This window comes from Glandiceps talaboti, chromosome 16 (assembly GCF_964340395.1).
Source record: "Glandiceps talaboti chromosome 16, keGlaTala1.1, whole genome shotgun sequence".
In the NCBI taxonomy this organism is placed as follows: domain Eukaryota; kingdom Metazoa; phylum Hemichordata; class Enteropneusta; family Spengelidae; genus Glandiceps; species Glandiceps talaboti.
This window is the reverse complement of record NC_135564.1, coordinates 1,527,877-1,552,690: the sequence shown is the minus strand read 5'-3', so window position 1 is coordinate 1,552,690 and position 24,814 is coordinate 1,527,877. Positions and strand designations below refer to the sequence as shown.

General features: G+C 34.9%; 1 protein-coding gene across 1 annotated transcript in view; it reads left to right on the top strand.

Annotated features, from left to right (window-relative positions):
• Positions 1 to 24,814, top strand: part of LOC144447256 (protein TANC2-like) — an 84,862-nt gene that overhangs the window by 28,002 nt on the left and 32,046 nt on the right. Inside the window, exons 3-4 of the mRNA XM_078137169.1 lie at positions 16,560 to 16,709; positions 19,643 to 19,783. Coding sequence (XP_077993295.1) covers positions 16,571 to 16,709; positions 19,643 to 19,783 — 280 coding nt within the window. The 5' untranslated portion in view covers positions 16,560 to 16,570. The remainder of the gene's footprint in view (positions 1 to 16,559; positions 16,710 to 19,642; positions 19,784 to 24,814) is intronic.

The following is a 24,814-nucleotide window of genomic DNA, read 5'->3' as shown; positions in this document are numbered from 1 at the left end:
GACAGGTAGTGATTTCAGTATTGATGTTCAATTTCACTAGTATATTCACTATGTAATGGTTAACAAGGTAGCATCTGGCAGTACTGGATACAAGTAGTTGATGTGGTTTTAACATTTGCTACAGACTGTAGATTTCAGCCGTCAAGACTTAGCGAAAGAGGAGCAGTGCTTTTGGTCATATAGAAGACAAGTAGTGATTTCAGTATTGATGTTCAATTTCACTAGTATATTCACTATGTAATGGTTAACAAGGTAGCATCTGGCAGTACTGGATACAAGTAGTTGATGTGATTTTAACATTTGCTAGATTTCAACCGTAAAGGCTGTAGTGAAGATGAGCAGTGCTTTGATAGTATAGAGGCAAATTGTGATTTTGATATTGATCATAGAAGAGCATTTATTTGGTAGTAGTGGTAGTAGGAGCCACCAAACATATTACAGTTGTTCTTTTGATTTCAATAGTGACTACATTTTAATTGTAATAATACAGGCAGCATGTCTCTGATGTAGTCTTGCTGCTAGACGTTCGGGCTTTCTTTCGCTTGCCCGAACAGTCTAGCGAATGTCATTTTCAGACCGGACATTCCATTAAGATTACGATAAGTGGTGGGTTGGGCCATATATGCATATATATACTTTAATATATTCAATCTCTGCATTCAGGTGTTGACAAACACATTTATGTCATTACTATGTCTTATCAGTTTATGTTAATTGTGTTTGATGAGTGTGTAGACGTTGTCATTCACACATTTTAGTTAACGCATTGGTGGTTATTTTTACAAGCCCCTCCTTAAGATGAATATGCATGAAAATTTAGCTATTGTCCTCTGTTTGTGCTTGTCGCTAATACGGTTCTCTGATTGGCAGTTATTTATATCCTGATGACATTCGCTAGACCTTGGATGTTCCATCCTCGATAGCGTTGTTCGGCTGTGTGTCGTATTTTATCGGAAGAACATCCGAGGGCTAGCTGATAGACTAGTCTCTGATGGTACTGGATGTAAGTACGAGGAGAGTTGTATTCAATGTAACATTCACAACAATTGAGGTGTATAAAGCCAGTAACAAGGAACATAATTGCTTTGGCATTACTGAATGTAAGTGCATGTAGTTATTTTCATATTTACATTCACTTCATTTCAACTGTAATTGTTAAAGGAGAATGACCCATAGTTATTATGTTTTAAACTCTGTGACCCTCCCAGACTGCAAACATCCTAAATTGTAAGTCATAACCATGTATGCCACTTGCTGTAAATACTCCAGTTATTGTCCATCCCAAACTGTATTTACATGTGTCTTTACAGAATGTTAATTTGTTTGTTTATGATGTGAGCACAGTTGTCATTGTTAGATACACTAAGGATTGAAGATTATGTGTAGTGACAGATACTGGTCAAACATCCCACTAAGCTGTAATCAGGGTTTGTTGACTATTTTGTCAGGTTTAGTTTTGAATATCATTCACAGCTGTAGTGGTAGGGGTAGGCTAGCTATAATAGTATTTGTGTGAAAGGGTGGTAAGCAGGTAAAATTTACCTTGAGTTCTGCTGTCATTTTACCAGGGTCAGTAACAGTATTTTTGTTATGGGTGGTTAGCAGGTAAAATCTAATTTGAGTTCCCAATCATTTTGCCATGGTTCACTATCACTGTTTTGTTATGGGTGGCAAGTAAGTAAAATCTACCTGCGTTCCCCTGGCAATTTATGTTCGCCACCAAAATGATGATACAATGTATTGGAAATTATGCCAGTTTTACCATGTTTCCCCTTTGTGTTACCAGGCTTTCTCAACCTCAGCAAGAACACTTCTCTAGATAATTGTACTAGATAGTACATACCTGTGTGTGTGTGTGTGGGGGGGGGGGGGGGTATTATGATGTTGGTATGTTATCCACAAATACACTTGATAACCACAAACAGTGGCACAATTTGGAAACAAGAGTCAGAAGTAGTGTAGAGGCTATCCATTGGGTTTGAATCTGAATATGAATCTGAATCTGATTTGATACCATGTTGGCATCCAGACTAAAGTCAGTAGTGTATCTAGGCTATCCATTGGGTTTGAATCTGAATCTCAGATTTGATTCCACATTGGCATCCAGACTAAAGTCAGTAGTGTATCTAGGCTATCCATTGGGTTTGAATCTGAATCTCAGATTTGATACCACATTGGCATCCAGACTAAAGTCAGTAGTGTGTCTAGGCTATCCATTGGGTTTGAATCTGAATCTCAGATTTGATACCACATTGGCATCCAGACTAAAGTCAAAAATAGCCTGTCTGTGTCACCCGATTTGTGATTTCGATGTGTTTCTTTCATTTTCCATGTCCTAACCTTATCCTGTGCCTCTTTCACTATATAGTAGTGAAAAAGCTACAGCGGAATCACAGATCTAGTTATGTAGATGGGCTATTAAAAGTCAAAGATGATATCGTCTTAGTCCTACTTGAAGATACCATGGCGTATTAAAGTCAGGACATGATTCTGACTGTTGGCACTCTCAACAGAATCAAGTCCCGGCTTACTTTGTCAGCAGCCAGAATTAGCTGCACTTATTTAAAGCCATACCATTATTATATTTAGGAGCTCTGATAGCAATTTATCCCCTGACAGACAACTGGGAAAGGAAGCTGTGTATGCCTTTGAAAGCTAATGTACTTTTAGTAATATGAAGAGTGCCACCATATCATTATACACAAAGATGTTTTAAAACTTTCTCAAGATAATGGTTGTGGCAGGGTTAGGGTTTAAATATGTAAATCCTATAGTTAGTTACAAATACTGGAATGAATAATTAAAATATTTCATCAAATGAAATAAATCTGATCTAGCTATACAATGTCAATAATATCTAGAGTAAAAATCAGTGTTTTGTAGACAGGAGGCCTACAAGAATATCAAGCTATTGTGGATCATGCATCTTGTAGAACTAGAATTGTGTACAATCAATGAATCTGATTTGTATGAAGACATACTATAAACCTTGGAATTTTCGCTAAAGACTTATTTTCGCATATTTCACTGGAAAACAAAAATATGAAAATAAGTCATGATTAAAATGCTTTCTTGTACATGGACACAATGTACCAGTCTGGTAATTAGTGAAAAATTAGTCTTTGTGAACTTACTGAAAAGTGTAAAATTGCCAAATTTACTAGTAGTGAAAATAACTAGGTTTACACGATACATACATATGTATGCATCTGGCAAATGTAGTATCGTGGTTGAACCAAAGAAGTGTTGGTCATGCATCGTTTGTGTATGTACAAAATGTATGTATCAGACAGAATGTTATATCTTGTACATGCTGTGTGAACTTTGATATTTGACTTTTAAAAACACACAAGTCAGTTATTCCTCTGGTATGGTTTAACCACAGAGTCTATAGATAATACACTGCAAATCATCATCATATTTTCACACATGAGGAGGTGTGCGTTAGTAAGTGCAGTTTAGAATTTCTGTATTGGTTTTCACAGTCCACTAAATCATTCTAATATAGTACTCTATTATATATTATTTTCCAAGGATAAGGTTTGGTAGTTCTCATGAGAACTTCTCACTATGAAAGATATAAATAATCTGTAAAGAATGAATATGAAAATAAATGGCCACGTACACATGGTATGTAGCTATATTTTTGTCATGGAGAGTACATGTATGTAGGTAAAATCTACCTTGAGGTCCCCAGTCACTTTACCAGGGTTCCCTCCCAGTGTTTTTGTTAAGGGTGGTAAGTAGGTAAAATCTACCTATGTTCCCTAGTCCTTTTACCAGGGTTCCTAACCAACGTTTTTTTTTAGTAAGCAGGGAAAAATCTACCTGAGTTCTCATGTCATTTTACTAGTGTTCCACATTTTTGGGAATTTATGGAAACCAGTAGAACAATATTATGCACTGTTATAAATTCTCTTAAAGTTAGAGGATCAATATGTGATTCAGTGAATTTAAAACTGTGTCTTTGACTTCTGGTAGACTGTGAGATACATTGTGTCATGCCATCTGTCATGGTGTAGTCTAGTTCCTATATGATCCGTTACGATTTAATACTATCTATGATCATCTCCACTCATGTATAGGGAAAGTCATTATTCTAGCACAGAAATCTGTGACTGCGTTATCATGTCTCCACATGATTTTAGTTTCAGACTTGAGAGGTGGAGTTCGTTTAATGAGCAATTGTCTTTAGAAAGGAACTAACCAATTGCAACTGCTTGTCAATTTGTTATGGATTACTACTGACATGCGTCGTTTACCCTTTGCCCTGCTGGGGTAGCACAGATTTCTGTGCTAGAATAATGACTTTCCCTATACTTGAGTGGAGATGATCGTAGTAATTGTAATGCGTCACATAGGAAGTAAACTAGTCAAGGGATATAGTTGGTTAGTTAGTTTATTTCAGTAAACAAGATTGACAGCACCTCTTAGACTAGACTTCTGGTTGTATAAAACATTGATAATACTATTGTATTACATACATTTTGTACATACTAGCATTTGGGTGTCACAAAAATGCAAAATTAACATCGAAGAGAAGATTTTTTCATGTAGACTGAACCTTTGCATTCATATATGAATATAGCATCAGTGAAAATTAATGTATGAAAAAAATGAAGCATTTCGCAGGTTTTGAAATGATACCACATTTTGCTAAAGGTAACGGTATACTTACATTTATGACTAATTCAACATCTTGATGTATGTATGCCGGAATAACTTAGGGCTAAAAATCATCAAATTTTTAGTGTGTTGTATCCATGACAACTGCACAATATCATGCAATTAATTCTCTGGCAGTGGAAGAACAACCTCTGTGCTTTTCTCATCTACTTTCAAATTATGATTATAAATAATCGGATGGAAATATAGTTTTTGGTAATGTTTTAAGGCAAATACTATTTGTACGACAACTACTTCAATAAATTGATTTTTTGTGTAAATATGTGTCAAGGAGAATTCTTTGATATGTCGGACACAAATTTACTTGACATGTATAATAATTATTTTGTAGGGAAACATACCTGTAAATCAAATATTTAGCTTGCTTGCCCAGACATACTGAACAGTTTTGTACAATATTATTGATTTATCATGCCGTTTTGTCGGTATACGGATGTAAATATCATGCCAGCATAATTCTCATACTTAGTGCTTTACTAGACATAAAGGTTATTTGCAGTCATAGTTATGAAATTTTGAACATATTTCTGATTTCTGTCATCAGACAACAGCAAATTTCAGCCATAAAGGACTGAAGAAGGTGTTCAAATATTCAATGATGTTATGTTTGGCTAGAATGTGTTGATAGCCATTAAGCCATCTTGTTGATCCCTAGAGCTATAGCTATAGCTAGGTTTTGAAAGGTGTGGCAGTTCTGCTTAGTATTGTACCAGGAAATGTCACTCACATGGTTCTTTGTATTTCAATGACTTTACTCAGCACCCAACACTTTAATTGATATGATTTGCACAAGTGCATGGATGTGAGTATTCGCAAAATAAATATTAATGTAGCTGTACGTATTTGTGTAGTTGTATTCTGAGAGAGAGAGAGAGAGAGAGAGAGAGAGAGAGAGAGAGAGAGAGAGAGAGAGAGAGAGAGAGAGAGAGAGAGAGAGAGAGAGAGAGACAGAGACAGAGACAGACAGACAGACAGAGAGAGAGACAGACAGACAGACAGACAGAGACAGACAGACAGACAGGCAGGCAGGCAGACAGGCATGTAGGCAGGCAGGCAGACAGACAGCAGAGACAGATCGACAGACAGACAAACAGGGAGAAAGTAAAATAAACCGACAGACAGAGAGCAGAGACAGACAGGCAGACAGACAGACAGACAGACAGACAGACAGACAGACAGACAGACAGACAGACAGACAGGGAGAAAGTAAACAGAGAAAGACAAAAGCCAATAGATGGACTGAGTTAGTGAGTGGAATTGAAGCATTAGTTTTAAATATGATGTTCTATTCTGTCACTGCATCAGACTCATAATCAAAGGGTGATTTAAATGTAAGTACAATAGACAGAGTGAATGGAAGTGTTGGGGGAGGGTGAGTTCTTCATTTATAATTGTATAAACTCCATAGCAAACAGATGAAGTTGGTTGATAGTAAGTATCTACATAAAAACTACTGTATCGTGTTATCACATCATTTGCCGCCAACATGCCTCCTTTGTGCTGCCTTAGCAGTTATCTTCCATTAATACTTAATGATTTTCAGTTTTAATAGTTCATATTTGTGTAATGTGAAGCTACACTGAATTCACTTGAAGGACGTCATTAAAATGTAGAATGTATATACTGTGTGTACTGTAGCTGTGGCGTACAGATCACTATTTGACCATTGAATCCCAGGCACTGAGACAGATCAGAACAGAAGCAGTATGTGAGTACTATTGTAATGTCTTCATTGATACTGTACAAATCATAACATCAGGAATTAGTAGCGGTAACATACAAAATAGTGTTCAGCTGTCTTTGTTGCATAATATAAGTAATCTACAGACAGACAGACAGACAGACAGACAGACAGACAGACAGACAGACAGACATACATACATACATACATACATACATACATACATACATACATACATACATACATACATACATACATACATACATACATAGACATTAATCCTCATTATAGAATAATTTTTAGCAATATAATTTATAAGAATGAATGCACTCAATTATAGGAAATACTTACACATTAATGATATATTTTATATTTATTTATCATCATTGTAACCTGTCATGTGTGATGACCGTAGTCCCTTGTAAGAATGTGTAGCAAAGTCTTTAAGGTTTCAAATGCAGAATGCATTGTCCTTCTGTCAAATTTAAAATCCATTATTATTTTTATTTAACTTGTTTTTATTGCAAGTTCATAGAAAGAAACTGAATACATTTACCAAAAAAAAAGAAGAAAAAAGCTCCCGGTTTATTTTAAAAAATGAACCAAACATTACAAGTCAAAATAATTCCACTCAGTTATATCATAATACCACCTCATCATACGAAAGTCCCTCCAAAGTGTAGAATGTGGGTACTGCAATGACATACTAGTACTAGTAAAGATCAACACTGTATATGATTTACTATATGTATGTTAGTGCAGGTACACTGTCTGTATTCAGAAGAGAGATACCTATATTGTGTCCTCAATTTATAGCTTAAAAGCTACATACAATGAAATGTTTATGGCAGCATATTAGTTTGAATTTCCTTTTTACATTTTATGGAACACATTCATGAACAACAACATGTACAAAAATGCAATACGGTGGCAGCCAATATGTTACATGGAAATTAATTGTAAATGTGAATGTTGGAACACTTTTATATGTGACAATATGATCAAATGTAACAGCCATACATGTATTAAGATCAAATAATGAAGCATACAGTGCCTTTTATCTGTTCTTTTGCCCTGAAGTTGTTATGTCTTTGTGGTCCTGGTTGTGTACCGCTTATTGAAACCTGTGCCATTAATCTGAAGATGGAAACAGTTGTACGTAACATCTGTTACATCAATGAGTTCTTTAAATTCTAATCAATAGCTTCACTGACAGTAATTCCTAAACATCATACTTTTTTTTGTCTGAATAGACCAAAGTAAATAGAAAAGTATATTATGTTGTCTGTCTGGCTCCATCTGTGTGATTCCAATAAGTCTAAAAAGATGAGAGGTTACTGGTATGAATTGCAGTATGTATTTATAAACCCAACTATTAAAACAGAACAGATTTTATAAAGTGTTGGTATATGTTGGTTCAGAACAAAAAGAATGATCAAGCTGCAAATTTATGTGATTGAAAATTTAGTGACACACACCAGGTTACTAATTTTTTTCAGACATGTCAGTCATTTAATTTACTGTGACGTTTTCGAGTCAAATTACACAATTTGAATCCCATGTGATTCTTATTAAGATACACTATTGTGATGATCCAGGATTGAAGAATAGTCCCTTAGAGGATCCTACGATAGAAAAGCTTACACAAGTTCAACTATATTTTCTTACTTTCGTCATTAAAAGGGGACAAGGGTAAGGGTAATTTAATCTTAGCTGTATTTCTTCATGCTTTTATAAGGATCATCCAGATAAATCATTTTCACCCACTCTATCATTCTGCAACCTCTCTGAAATAGAGTTATGAAAACTATCATTCTGGCTTAGAAGATACTTTCTGTGTTCTGGAGTGAGGCATTCTGGGAAACTTACAATGTTAGGCACAGACAGCAGATATCATCTCTTCCATTGCTTTTCGAACCATCCAAGTGAATCTTTCACAGCTTTGCAATACTTTGCATTATTTAGTGTACCCTCAGAGAAAAGAGGTTGAGGATTTTTGGGTCCAATTTTACATTTTTGCCTGTATTCTTTACTTTCATAGTTGTACTGATTTCTATCCCCATGAGTAAGATTTCTTCAAAATGATGCAAAAAATAATAGTCTTTTTTTCATGCAAAATGACAAGGATTATCTTCTTCAGAAAACAGTTTTCTTAAAATGATTACATATGAAATGGATTCAATATCCATACCGGAGGTATTTCTACATAGCTGTTATTACCTTCATTCAAATCAGTCTGAAAGGTCATATCTTGTCTTGTTACCATAGTAACGACCTGTAATGATGCATTGGGGAATAATGCTAGGAAGGTACAAATGTAGGTGATAAAAATATGAAGACAGTGAGACAATAAAATATAATAATTTTTTTTATTTATGAGGTGTAAATTGAATGTTTTGATCCAACAATTACAATTTAGGTGATAAAAATATGGAGACAGCAAGGCAGTAAAATATGATATGAGACACAATTATAATGTTTCAATCCATCTGTTACAAACTGCAACTATTTATTTATTTAGTATTTAACATCTCTGAAATGATGGAATAATATGCCATGGAATGATACTGTCTCATCGATTCATAGAATCATGAATACTGCAGTATTGTTGATCAGTTACACATTATGATTTAGACATTGATTCTTAGATGTGTGAATACTGCAGTCTGTTGATCAGTTACACATTATGATTTAGACATTGATTCTTAGATGTGTGAATACTGCAGTATTGTTGATGAGTTACAGATTATGATTTAGACATTGATTCTTAGATGTGTGAATACTGCAGTATTGTTGATGAGTTACACATTATGATTTAGACATTGATTCTTAGATGTGTGAATACTGCAGTCTGTTGATCAGTTACAGATTATGATTTAGACATTGATTCTTGATGTGTGAATACTGCAGTCTGTTGATCAGTTACACATTATGATTTAGACATTGATTCTTAGATGTGTGAATATTGCAGTATTATTGATGAGTTACAGATTATAATTTATACATGTAGAGTACTTATGTTTATTAAAAAATATCTCAATATTACTGTATATAAAGAGATGACATTAATGGATGCAAGTATGAGGTACGGTATATTCTCAAAAATCAATATTATCTATTTTACATGTTAATAATATTTAACTTTTAATCAGGTGGAAAACCGTAACAAAGGAAGGAATAAACAGATAAATCAATCTGTTTGTAGCCCAGAGACTTGGCTATGTGGGTTGGCAATGTTGTTCGCTACTGTCTAGTATTAAGTTACATATAGATAGCAAGTGTTGTAGGCTAACCAGTCTAATGTCTAGGTATTACTGATATGGAGGTGTGATAAAAAGTACCTTCTTTTGAAACACCAAAGTATAAATTATTTAATGTATAGAAAAATGTATTTTATTGGATTATATACAAATGATGTGTATTAATTGATTAAAATGAGAATTTTGATTGTACAATCACATTTGTACCATGTATTGTACTGTAATTGTATTGTACAGTGTGGAAAAAAGAAAACAAGAAAATATAACTCTAGCACAGCAACGATGTCTTGGCATGATGGTTAAATGGTATATTTGAAGTGACAGTCATTTGTAAAGAAGGTACTGTTTATAGGTTGACATGGGTAAACAGAATATAGGTCAGGTCATTGATGTTAGTTGTCAGTGCTCCTCTTTGTTGGCATCAAAGTACAGTCAGTAGATATACAATGTATAACTATAGTAGTAGAAGGGGGTGACATTATAGGGTGAAGGAGGACAAGCAGTTTAAAATGTCATGTCAACAAATACTGCTGCCTTATTTGTGTTGGTAGGGATTAGTATATACTGAAAAAAGTAGATTAGTATATACTGAAAAAAGTATTTACACAGGGTATGTTGTACAAGTAAAGATGACATAGGAATAACAATAAGCCAATGTTTTCTCAATTATGAGAAGCTTATCAGTGTAACCATTGAGAATGTCAAGTCACAGGGCAATACAAATATAGAGTTAGAATGTGACAAAAGTATACCCAGTGACAAGTTGTCATTCAATACAAACAACTTGTTGTATTAAAGGTGAACTGTTGCTAGGAATCCATGCTTTCTTGTTCCATAGTATACATTAGGTATAAAAGTATGTCTGGGTTTTAGCTTCTACTTTAGTATACCAGTGACATTATGACATACACAGTGTGTGTAGCTCAAGAGGCAAGGATCTCTTTCTAGTATACCAACATTATGACATACACAGTGTGTGTAGCTCAAGAGGCCCTTTTCTAGTATACCAACATTATCACATACACAGTGTGTGTAGCTCAAGAGGCAAGGATCCCTTCTAGTATACATTTGTACCAACATTATGACATACACAGTGTGTGTAGCTCAAGAGGCCCTTTTCTAGTATACCAACATTATGACATACACAGTGTGGTTCAAGAGGTAAGGACTCATTTCTAGTATACCAGCCTGATTTTAACACTGAGCTGGTTGGCCAGAGAAGTACAAACATTCACCCTTCAACTTTCTATTAAAAACTCACACAGTTGAGGTGTTACTGTTAGTACCAGTCTGTAGGTGATAAAACTGAGCTCAGCTAGATGCTCGCCCTGTCAGAAAGTGATTCTAAAGGTTCACTGCAATCTATCCTTCTAAAGTTGTTATACACCCATGGTTGCTACCAGGTTGATTGCATACTATATTGCGTATACATACCACTAGCACAGTTATTTTCTGTACAATGTAGTCACACTATACTCGTAATCCATATTATAACATAACCCTATGATGTGTGGCTGCAAGTTTGGCGTAATCAAGGTACTATTGTTTGAAGTGTTTTCTGCATCATACCTTCACAAGCATAAGGAGTGAAAGTGCCGGAGAAAACACTACAAACCTGAGTGCAAATACCTCTGAGTATACCCACACTGGTACTCATGTGGTATGAGGTTGTTATTATTATATAATAATTTGTTTATCCAGTACAGGAAATTTCTATCAAAATTGTAATTTGCAATCACACTTGATCCTGTGTGTGCAAGGAACAATCATTCCGTCATTTGCATATCATTTGCATGCAGGTATGCAATTGCGTTTTCGGTATTGCACTGCATATGAAAATAATTGCTCAGCGTATTAAAAAGGGCTTTTGATGGAATTCTAAGCTCTGCGATTTACAAGCTAGTCTAGAGGCTATTTTGTGTTGAATATCTGCTGGGGTGAAGACAGATCATGAGATTCAAGCCTGGGATACATGTAGCCACTGGAGTATTTGCTAGCAACATCAAACACACCACTGTCTTGCCCATCTTATCAGATAATGTTTCTTGAAAGACAAGCCTGATTATTATTACATATGTACCAGAGATTACTTGCACTGATTCCAGCACATACTAGTGGTATTTGCACTGCAGCAATGCAATACCGAAATCATTATAGTATAACCTGCATACAAATAATATATGTTGAGTATGCCACACTTACACTCGTGCATCATAGGGTTCTATATAGCTGAACAAGACAACATATCTTATATGCCCCTTTAAGCCACTAACCCTATGAGATACCCCTTCTATCATATAGCTGGAGACACAACATATCTTACATGCCCCTTTAAGCCACTAACCCTATGAGATACCCCTTCTATCATATAGCTGGAGACACAACATATCTTACATGCCCCTTTAAGCCACTAACCCTATGAGATACCCCTTCTATCATATAGCTGGAGACACAACATATCTTACATGCCCCTTTAAGCCACTAACCCTATCAGATACCACTTCTTGACAGATGGCTGAATGAAACAACATACTTTACATTTACAGTCTTGAAACGAAAATGCAAAGATCCATCAATATTAAAAGGTTGTATGATTAAAATATGAAATATAGTCTGAAGTAGGAGGCCTCCCAATATATAAATACCAGTTGCAAATAATAAGAAATATTTTATCGTAAAGATAAGCTTCTGAAGATGTCTCGTATGATATGTATTGTGTCTAATAAAATCTAACCCTGTGTCGGTGAAAGATATTTGATATGGATTCTAGCATTGCATGCTGTAGGTCAGTCAAATGATACCGATATAATAAAACAGAAGATCGCTGACTACATTACATTTTCAAATACAGTAGCAAGGTATCTGTAAGGAATACTAACTTCACAATGTTATAAATAGATTAGTAATTAGTTTTGCACTGTTGAGATGACATTTGGATTTCACAAAGTGTCATTGATTGATGCGGTCTACAGCCACGATGCTAAATTGTACAGGCATAGACTCTCCTATTACCGTAATCTGATCAAATACTAAATGTTATTACAATGTGTAGGTCTTCCTTCTGATGGTTAATTTTGATGAAATCAGCGGATTACTTTCATTAAGTGAAGATTATACCGCATTTCACAATTTGCCAGTTCAAAATTGAAACGTTAGAGTTTAACTCTGCAATGGACATTGGACATTGATGTTGAGGTAAGATGCTGTTTCAGTGATGAGTGAGTCGTCAGAACATTTGAAATAGCAGTCTCATTGCTTTATAGCAAAACAATGGTGTGTGTATTGACCAGAATGCATTTTACAGCTACAGTATACTTGTGACAACACCTTGGATCTACTCTTGAAAGGTATGCAAATAAATGGTGAGGATGGGGATCTCTGGTCTGCAGCTCCAAACAAGTCCTTGACAGTGCCTTTGATGCTACATGTATGTGAGGTGATGTTTAGTTAGCACAATTGCCTTGAGGACCTAGAATCTAGACTATAACAGCTAAAGCTGCTATACATGTAGCTCTGAGCATTCATAAACTAGAATATTTTGGGGCTTTTTGATATTACATATATTGAATCACCTATAGGTACATTTTTTTATCGTGCATATGTATGTGTGTGTATGTATGTGTGTGTGTATGTATGTATGTATGTATGTATGTGTGTATGTGCATGCGTACATGTGGTGGGTGTGTGTGTGTATGTGTGTGTATGTATGTATGTATGTATGTATGAGTGTGTGTATGTGCATGCGTGTATTCGGCATGCAATGTTTATGTCTACTCTGTGGATATAAGCAAATAGGTACATATATATGTATACATGTATAGGTAAATTCTGATAGTAGGCTATTTTAAACACATTAAAATCAGATTATTGTCATCCATGTAAATAATGGCATATAATGGAATAAACATGATGAAGTTTCCATTTGGGAAGTCTTGTGTCAGTCAGATATTAAAACCAGATTAAAAGACTGGTGTTTGCACTGGTGCAGGCATTAACCTTTCTCATTGTTAACATACGTATGCTGGTATAGCATACCTGCCTGGATTAGCTTAGCTCCATGTTAGTCCATTCGAAAGCAATTCTTGACCCGTATTGTACTTGCATATATACGCACAAATGTGACTCAGTGGGTAATGAACACATGATTGTAGATTGTAGCTGGCAATTGTCACAGTCATCCAATATGAAAGGAAAAGGTGTGAAATTCATATTTGTCGGGTTTATATACCTTCAAATCTGAGAAAATATTAAAATACAATTTTCAAAGTTATAGAGAAAATGTATAAAATCTGTCATATGTTGACTTGTACCTTCAAATATAAAGTTTAAAGTTTAAAGTTTATTTATTTTCTAAAGTGCCTTTTCTATTTATTAATATTTAAAAGCGCTGTACATAAAATAGATTTAAAAGCGTGGTAAAACAATATAATAAAGCTAAAAACAACAAATTGTTTACAATAATTACAAAAAGGCTAAAATGACTACTAAATAAAAGACATGTGGTAATACATCAATACAGTTTATAATATTGTTTAAACAGATTTGTTTTAAGTTCACCTTTAAAAAGTTCAATGTCAGTGATCAGCTTTAAATATAACTATATAGTATTGTCCTTGATAGGTTCTATACAAGGTATGTTATAGGTTATACATAAAAAATTACAGAATGCAAAGAATATATTTCTTTTACTTATAATATTTTCATTTTCACTAAGGCTATTGAAATTTCTTGAAAGGCAAAACGATAATTTCTAGTGACTCTAAAAATGGTTGTTTGTAACATAATAACTTAAATTTTGATACTAGATTATCATCTGAGATGATAGATGTATATGATGAATTAATTATTATTGAGAGTGACTGACTTCACTTATATACAATATATTGTGTTACAGTTTCTATGATTTATGAGGTCACCTGTGTTTAGTTGTATGGGAATTCATTTGGAAAATTATGAGTCAAACACTGACTAGAGAATTGATAATTGTTTATTGTTACTGAGAGGTCAAGGTCATGTCCTCCCCCAGTGAACAGTTTAACACATTACCCTTGTATGTCATCATGTCTCAAGAATGTGGTGTGTAAATATGAAAGACTTTCATTGCTAGATAACTTTCAGTTTTATTGCGTCTGTCTGTGTCTAGCAGTGGACTTTATGCTTTTCATACAAACATTGCTGTAGACAAAAGCTTGTAGGTGTAAAAATGAACCACCCAGTTTCTCTGTTTCTCAATGTTGTTGTTAACATGATTTAACTTCCTATTGCACCAAAATTTAATTTGATTTAATTTAATTTTAATAAATCCATTAACTTAGACTGAACCTTTGTACAGATGAGCTGTCATCATTAATATGAACTGTTTTGTGTAAAATAATGGGTATTTTGTCGTTCACCAATTTGATTGTGATCCACCATCTGTCTGAGTCTACCAGTAAGGCACTGTGTTATTGTTTACTTTGTGAACTGTTAGTGTTAGTGGTGCCATAGGAAGTGGAGGCACACAGTTGAATGTCTGTGCAGGTCACCAAGGTTCATATACAGTACAAGTAAAGAAAACAGACATACTATTACATAGTACAGTATGTTTTGAGGTTTGAAAATATGCCTTTGTTTAACATAGTGTTTATTTGCACAACAGTCAATGGGTTGAATAATATGGGTGTAACTGAAAATGTACAAATGAATTGAAATATCTAAATGCTGAACACATACATGTATATAATTTTGATTATAACAAGCATGTACACATAGTATATCTACTGGTACCCTGTATTTTAGTTGTATTTTGCATGCAGACGTACTGTAGTTCTGTTGGAGTTATAGATCTGAAGAGAGGATTCAATGTCTTCGTACAACCACAACATGTATGATACAAAATGTATAGTATACATGTAGTGGTTCACAAATCTGGGGTCCACCATTATGGTGGCCCATGTATACAACCACATCTTCGAAGGTACATTTATAGTGGTCCACAAATCTGAGGTCCACCATTATGGTGGTCCATGTATGCAACCACATCATGTATGTATGTCGTGGTCCATCGTCTGGGGGTTCACTATTATGGTGGCCCATGTATACAACCATATCTTACATGATATACCTTAGTATAAATGATGTGGTCCACAAATCTGGGGCCACCATTATGGCAGTCCATTATATGCAACCACACAATGTATGATGCCGTGGTCCATCGTCTGGGAGTTCATTATTATGAGTATTTTAACTAGTTTGTGAGGGCAATCGGTTGACTAGCTTCTAACATGTACAAGAACTGTTTGGGAGCTAAGATTGATTTGTGATTTTGTTCATGATGTGATTCTGATTGTGGTCCGTCATCTTGGGTTTCACAATAGTAGTGTTGACACCATGTCGTTTGTAAGGATGAAAACTCATTTTCTAACATACATACACACAGGTTTCACAATAGTAGTATTGACACCATGTGGTTTGTAAGGATGAAAACAGTTGACTCGTCTTCTAACATTATACATGTACACACACCCACTAAGGATATATATGTGTACAGTAGTTAGGTTTGACATGCATGTACTATTACAAAATGTAGTTACATATTTTGTATTCAGTCATGTCACTGGATTTTTTGTAAAAAAAATAATTATTCATTCATTCAACATCTAATTTTATAACGACAAATTGAAAATCTTTTCAAGCATAACTATAATTATACTATATTTGTATAGTGTTCGTTTTTATGACATCATTCATAATTTGATATAAAATGGATCATTAAATAATATGGCCCATAGGAAATAATCAGTCATTGAACATTGTGATTTTTGGCACCAGATTTGTCAGCAGAATACATTCTCAAAGCAAATTTAATATCCTGATACAGTTGTATATTCCTGATTTCAGATGTTAATTTCCGTAACTGATAATTTTTTGAATTTTTTTTGTTCCTTCATTAGATGCTGTAATAATGGAAGTAAGCCTCGCCTGTTGTCCTGTCTGCAACCTTCCCTTCGACAAGGGAAAGAAGCGTAAATTGACGGATGCATGTGGCCATGCAAGGTGTTACAGTTGTATGTTTAATACAGATGAATGTCCGTTATGTGAAAGTAAGTATATGAACTTTAACATTTACTCGTTCAATCTCTGTAGTTGAAGACATTTTGTCTGTAAATTGAAAGCTATAGAATACATTTACATGTACTTCCTATTCCTACAAATACTCAAAGAAGTGTGCAATTATTATTCCTAGCACAGACCTATAATGGTACAACCCATTACACTCCCTCAACTCCCAGGAGAGCATATAATCTGTACTGCCTGGCACAGACCTATAATGGTACAACCCATTACACTCCCTCAACTCCCAGGAGAGCATATAATCTGTACTGCCTGGCATAGACCTATAACGGCACAACCCATTACACTCCCTCAACTCCCTGGAGAGCATAGAATCTGTACCTGCCTGGCATAGACCTATAATGGTACAACCCATTACACTCCCTCAACTCCATGGAGAGCATAGAATTTGTACAGGATTCATTGCAATGACCTCCGAGTGACCTGTTGCTAATTTATAATAGTGAGTGATTAACAGGAGTGCCTAAAATCTAGGTGTTGTAAACTTATGAAATGAATAGAATTTTATAATGGCAAGTGGTGGGTTAGCCTGTAAGATGTGAGTGAGTGTGAAGAATATTCACATTCAGCAGTATTTTATTAGTGACACTGGTATGAATTATGTCTTTGTAAATGTAATAATCCTGTCTATAACAGTTTACTGCACCTGCTTCCGTAGCATGAAACCTTGTTAATTCATTTTCAGATATACATTTACTGTACAAGTCGTAAAATGTATTTCAGACACTATATTTCATGTTGTCCTTTTAAAGTGAAACATTAAACTGTCAAATAGTAATGGTTGGAGCTCCTGTCATGTCTGTAGTCTCTACTGAGTAGCAGAGATAAGTAGACAGAACTTTGATAATCTCCACTGAGTAGCAGAGACTAGTAGACAGATCTTTGATAATCTCTACTGAGTAGCAGAGATAAGTAGACAGATCTTTGATAATCTCTACTGAGTAGCAGAGATAAGTAGACATATCTTTGATAATCTCTACTGAGTAGCGGAGATAAGTAGACAGATCTTTGATAATCTCTACTGAGTAGCAGAGACTAGCAGACAGAGCTTTGATAATCTCCACTGAGTAGCAGACAGAGCTTTGATAATCTCCACTGAGTAGCAGACTAGCAGACAGAGCTTTGATAATCTCCACTGAGTAGCAGAGATGAGTAAACAGAGCTTCGATGATCTCCATTGAGTAGCAGAGACTAGCAGACAGATCTTTGATAATCTCCAAGTAGCAGAGACTAGCAGACAGAACTTTGATAATCTCCACTGAGTAGCAGAGATAAGTAGACAGATCTTTGATAATCTCCACTGAGTAGCAGAGACTAGCAGACAGATCTTTGATAATCTCCACTGAGTAGCAGAGACTAGCAGACAGATCTTTGATAATCTCCACGGAGTAGCAGAGACTAGCAGACAGATCTTTGATAATCTCCACTGAGTAGCAGAGACTAGTAGACAGATCTTTGATAATCTCTACTGAGTAGCAGAGATAAGTAGACAGAACTTTGATAGTCTCTACTGAGTAGCAGAGATAAGTAGACAGAACTTTGATAATCTCCACTGAGTAGCAGAGACTAGTAGACAGATCTTTGATAATCTCTACTGAGTAGCAGAGATAAGTAGACAGATCTTTGATAGTCTCTACTGAGTAGCAGAGATAAGTAGACAGATCTTTGATAATCTCTACTGAGTAGCAGAGATAAGTAGACAGATCTTTGATAATCTCTACTGAGTAGCGGAGATAAGTAGACAGATCTTTGATAATCTCTACTGAGTAGCAGAGACTAGCAGACAGAGCTTTGATAATCTCCACTGAGTAGCAGACTAGGAGACAGAGCTTTGATAATCTCCACTGAGTAGCAGAGATGAGTAAACAGAGCTTCGATGATCTTCATTGAGTAGCAGAGACTAGCAGACAGATCTTTGATAATCTCCAAGTAGCAGAGACTAGCAGACAGATCTTTGATAATCTCTACTGAGTAGCAGAGACTAGCAGACAGAGCTTTGATAATCTCCACTGAGTAGCAGAGACGAGTAGACAGATCTTTGATAATCTCCACTGAGTAGCGGAGACTAGCAGACAGAACTTTGATAATCTCCACTGAGTAGCAGAGACTAGCAGACAGATCTTTGATAATCTCCACGGAGTAGCAGAGACTAGCAGACAGATCTTTGATAATCTCCACTGAGTAGCAGAGACTAGTAGACAGATCTTTGATAATCTCCACAGAGTAGCAGAGACTAGTAGACAGATCTTTGATAATCTCCACTGAGTAGCAGAGACTAGTAGACAGATCTTTGATAATCTCCACAGAGTAGCAGAGACTAGCAGACAGAGCTTCGATAATTTCCACAGAGTAGCAGAGACGAGGAAACAGAGCTTTGATAATCTCCACTGAGTAGCAGAGACTAGTAGACAGAGCTTCAATAATCACCATGGAGTAGTAGAGACTTCAATAATCTCCACTGAGTAGTAGAGATTTCAAAAATGATATTATTATTATAGATTACAAAAATCATGATAAGTGGAAGTTATGGTTATTTTGTAAAGCTTACTGAACAGTTAATAAAAGTGAGAAAATCAATTATCCAAACATGAATTACATCCACTGAATGGAAATAGGTAACCCAGATAGTTTATTAATTTGAAACCAAAGCTGTATAATGACTTTGTGGATCGATTATCCAAAACTGTTGTCATATCTTAACTGAAATCACACCCCCTAGTGTGTTATTATAATTGATTGCTTATATTAGCTATAGATTGATTAGTTTTACTTTCATTTACATGGTGTGAATTTCACTTAATACAAATGTTCATATCCCATGGAATAAATATGTCTCAATTCATGTATTTTGATAAAGTATCACAAATAGTTTATTATAAAATTCTGTTTTTTCTCATTTTAGATACTGTACAAAGTAATGGTTCCAATGGTCATCCAGCCTACCCCGATATAACTGATATACCAGGTCCACCATCCCCACCACCCAAACCTGCCATTCTAACAGATCATAGTACACAGACAACACCCAAACAAACACCACCAGGTAAGGCTTAATATGGTATGGCTTGGAGTCTTTTGGATTCACTTTGATTGGTTACTGTAAACAATAGAAAAAAGATGATATCTGTTCCCCAAAATGTGAAATGGTTATATATACAGTTTTTAATGCCTTCCGGTTAGTGGAGCTTTTACCAGAACTTCACATATCCTAAGCAGATGTCATATTTATATTGGTTGTTATATATTTACATAACATTGTATTCTTTTGTTATGTAAATGAGGTGTAACTATACCATTGTTGAGTTGGATGAACATATTCTATCATCCCAGTACTAGTACCATATGGACTGCAAAAAACACTATTTTAGTTTCCATTGATTTATTCTAAAATTGGTAGCCTACCATAGAAAAAAATTAAATTTAAGTCCTGGGATTGTAATGTGAAGAATTTATTTCAAAATTGAGGCAGTGCATTTTTGTGTAAAATATGTCTTTGTATGAACCATCAAAATTGTGTACAGTAATTTATATGTATTACAAAAAGTATTTTGTGACTATGATTTACACCAACTCTGTGATGTCAAGTATGGCCATTGCTAATGGCTTATGGGTAACAATGACTATGATTATACCAACTCTGTGCTGATGGCGTATAGGTAACAGCATAGAAGCTTTGTACAGAGGATGTACTCATATGTTGTCATAGAATTCTATCCCTGCATAATGACATGTGATGTCACCAACTACACATTAGTACAACTCAGACCAGGAAATGAGATGATTTTATGAGTGTCTGTATTGAAAATTATTACAATATCATTTATCCATGTTATCTTTTCATTTCCTGGTTGTGGTATTAAAAAAAACAGGAAAAAAAGTTGTCCAGTTATTTCATTAATGTTAATTTTCATTGTGTACCAAAATAGAAAGCTATTTAATTTGTGTGCATAGATATAGATTGCAGTGACATGTTATCAGTATTTACTGTAATTCAACTGTACATTTTAATTGATTAACTTGTCTGTTTATTTTGGCTAAAGCAAATATTGCAACACTGACGTCAATGTGCTATATCAAGACTAATTGAATAATTACTACTGGTATAGCAATGATTGGGCATCCAACAACAATTTTTGTGATGGTATTTATTTTTGAACAACTTTAATTTAGATTTTAAAGCTACTTCACTCCTTTTATAATTTACATGGAGTGACCTTGAATTATTTTGAAAATATGTTTTGCTCATTTTAGAGAGGTTTTACAATGCAGGGTGAGTGAAAATGACTTTTCTTGATTCCTAAGTATAAAAATACAGCCAATAGTCAAGACTCTCACTACTGAGGAGGCTCTTCTATAAGACCACCCAGATGAGAATCTGGTGAAACCACATTCTAACTACCCCAATCTGATTAAAATCTAGTGTAGATGTTGGCTAATCATTCATCGCTATTTTACCTTCGTTATTTTGCCTGAATTGACCTTCATGGTACATGTTTACGTTTTTATCCTAATCGCCACCTCTACATCTGAACTGGCACCCATGCCCACGCCGTTCTGCTAAGTGAGCCACACAGCCAATCAGATTTTAAGTACCCCACACTGTAAGGCTCACAGTACATTTCTTCCATGTAATGAAAAATGGGCTTACAAGGCTGTTCCTTATAATTAGGAAGTATGAGTCGCTTGAGAAATGATAACCTATTATGAAGGTACCTAGATAGAATTAAGCCTACAGTGTTGAATGTGAAGTATTAACCAGCATGCACTGCTCTAGGAGCTAGTTCCTGGGCAGGCGAGGTGGATTCGGTTTCTCTTGATTCTCGCTTAGGGAGAGGTCTTGTAGGCAGAGCCCCCAGTGGTGAGAGTCTGGCTAACCAAGACTATACACCTTAAATAAAATCAGCTTCACCTTTGTTCCCCTGTGAAAGGGTTACGTGTGGAAATTTAGTCAAATTTACCCTATTTTGTGAGCAAGCAATTGTGACTTTGGAGGCATGAATTGTAAAAAAAAAAAAACGTGGAATGTCTTCAGTACCTGTAACATACTGTCATATCAATCTAGTAAAACGATTTAAATCTGTAACATATGGCTGTTATAGTTTTGGTACTAAAATAGCACATATGGAAATAGAGAGAAAAATATATTTATGTGAACTTAGTTTGAACTTAGTTTGCAAAATATAAACAGGGTTCTAGTCATACTGATTAGCACAATGTAACATGTGGTGTAAGACTTTATGTTCAATACATAATATTGTGTAATGTTGTTGGTATGCAAGAGTGGGTGTATGTAAACGTGCAGATGTTAAGAAACACAAAAATACAATAGCGTTCTTTCTGATCAGACTTAGTGGTAAAAACATCTACTAGTTTACTTTAGTCTTTTTATTCTGTGAATAGTAATGTTGGTGGTATGCAAGGGTGGGTCTAAGTGTTGAAAAGAAAGAAAAAAACCTTTTAACTGATGAAATGTCATTGATATTTGTATAGTAGTACAGAAATCAAGCTATAGGGAAACTATTATATAGACATGATAAACTAAATCTATTATGGTATATAGTCATCACTGGACGTTGGTGTAATTATACTTACAGAAGGGTGGCATCTTTCATAGCAAGTTTTCCTCAAATGGCTGGGCCTTTAATCATATTTTTTGTTCCACATCTTTAATACCACATTCAAATTGATATTAGTCAGTCGGATGTACAAGCAAGCAAATCCTGTCCCATTTCAAGAATTGGGTGGGTGGGGGGGGGCTTTAAATACAAAATGTAGACATATAGTTATAGTTTGCACATTGAACCTCATTCAGTGTTTACACTATCTTGATTATCCACATAACCAAAGTACCAAATAGCCACTTGTTATAGTCCACCACATGCAACAATAGTTGAAGTTTGTGTAACCCCCCCTCCCCCATACCTTGAATTCTGACCTAGTTTGGAGACATTCAGTATAAACAACATCTAAGAATGTTGAATGTAACAAGTGTTGAGTGAAAAAAAGCCCTAGAGAAAACTTTAACATATATGGAATTTTCAACTTCTATGTGTATTTGTTTGTTCTGTACATTGGAGGAGTACAAATTGGAGTAAAGAATGTGTGTGTAAACAGTTGAGAGTATTACAACAATGGTTTCAGCATATGGTGCAGTCATGTGATCATCTACTTGAGACATACTTACTTAGGAAATATGGAAATCTATATTAGATCAGACTTATTCAGCTATTGTTAAGTAGAGTGGATCAATAAAATCTGGGATTAGAATTAATCTGTATCTAGACCTGAGGGAAAAACTAAATAATTGATATTTTATAGTGGCATAGTCTGTAACTGAGACCCTAGCCTTGAGTCAGTCATGTGTCATCCCTACATCACTAGACTATGATCCACTCTCTTCATTGGTTTTAATGACATGGTGACACTATGAATGTCATTTCACAGTCTGATATAAGGTACCTATAAAATCGCAATGAAAATATCTGCTGGCTTTCTGACTAATGCCTATGGGTAAGTGGGAGGGATGATATCCAAAATCTCCATACAGCTTGACTCCATACTACTGAAGGCCGTATCTTCAGGTGAAGCATATAAAATGCATATTCACAGTGATAGCACACTCTAAAACTAATCATAGACTGTGGAGAAGAAACTTCACTGTCCATGAACTAATCTAGCTGAAAATTTTATCCTGATAAAGGTGCAAAAGTAACGGCATGGTAACTAAGAATATGGTGATAAATTATCGTTTTCACCCAGATACGAGTTACATTGTCACATTCTTACTATCTGTGACATGTCTTTTTTCTGCCATAGAGGGCATCATTTAAAACCAACTTTGGGGTAAGATTCCATAAATATAATACGTTGGTGGGGGTCATGAATAGGGCCATTCTAATAAGGTCACGCACAGTAAAGTAATACCCTGAACAATAGCTACCTGTATAGTTCAAATCTAGGTTAGAATAACAACATTGTATAGTATGAGTCAAACAGCTGGTATTTAATTTTATGATCAATGGATTTAATTCAATCTTACCTTGACATAGATCCATGTAAAAACATGATATAGGCCACTTTTGATTTACACGTGTTTTTCTGCTTAAGGATTGATAGTATTTGTAGCCAAAATAAGTCTCCATACTAAGTTGAGATCAGTGTATAATTTTATCAAACCTTTTCCAATTTCTTTTTTCAAGTTTATTTGTACTCCCTATGTATTTGTTGATGTATTCCTCAGTGTTAACAGATTTAATAGCCTGAATGGGGATGTGGTCATGTCTATAAATAGTGAAGCTTTGAAAGTTATTTCCTTGAATCCCTGTAATTGACAGTATTTTCTTTTACAATCTTTGTTCAAGTGTATATGTATGTTGTGTGAAGTATGTATGGTGGCCTAATAATGAAACCCTATCAGCATCTGACAACTGTACAATTTATGAACAAATCATATAATAGTCTGAAAAATTGTAAATTTTGTATTGGTTACACATGGACATCAATGTAGTGTACATAGTATAGTAAATGACTTGTACACAGGTTTAACAATTTCTAAAGGGTTTTATGTATCTTTCAACAAGTGAAAATTCTCAGACTACTACAAGGTGCAGAGAATTCAAAGGTTCATTCTTTTCACATTTCACATGCACCACGAATTTCACTGAGTTTGTAGGGTTTCATATTTTGTAGATATACCTTGTGTGCTATTAAATTTCTTTCAGACCCTTTTACTTAGTTTTCTTTTTTGTATATTTGAACAGATTTTAGCCCATTGTTAGCTGAATTTTGATTTAATTTATGTCTATAAATAGTTACACTTTGGAAATTTGTTTGCCTTGTAACTGGTAGTATTCTCAATCTTTCAGACCCATTTAATTTCTTTTTTGTATATTTTAACTGTCTACATATTTGTTGATTTACTTTGCTTTGTAAGAGTTGCCTTTTTGGTAGTTATACTTCACTGAAATATTGACTTGGTCATTTCTACATATGTGTTCAGATCAACAGTTTATACAATGTCTCTTCAGCTGTAGTTCCTATTAATCATGCTATTGCCAATGGTTCAATGCAACAA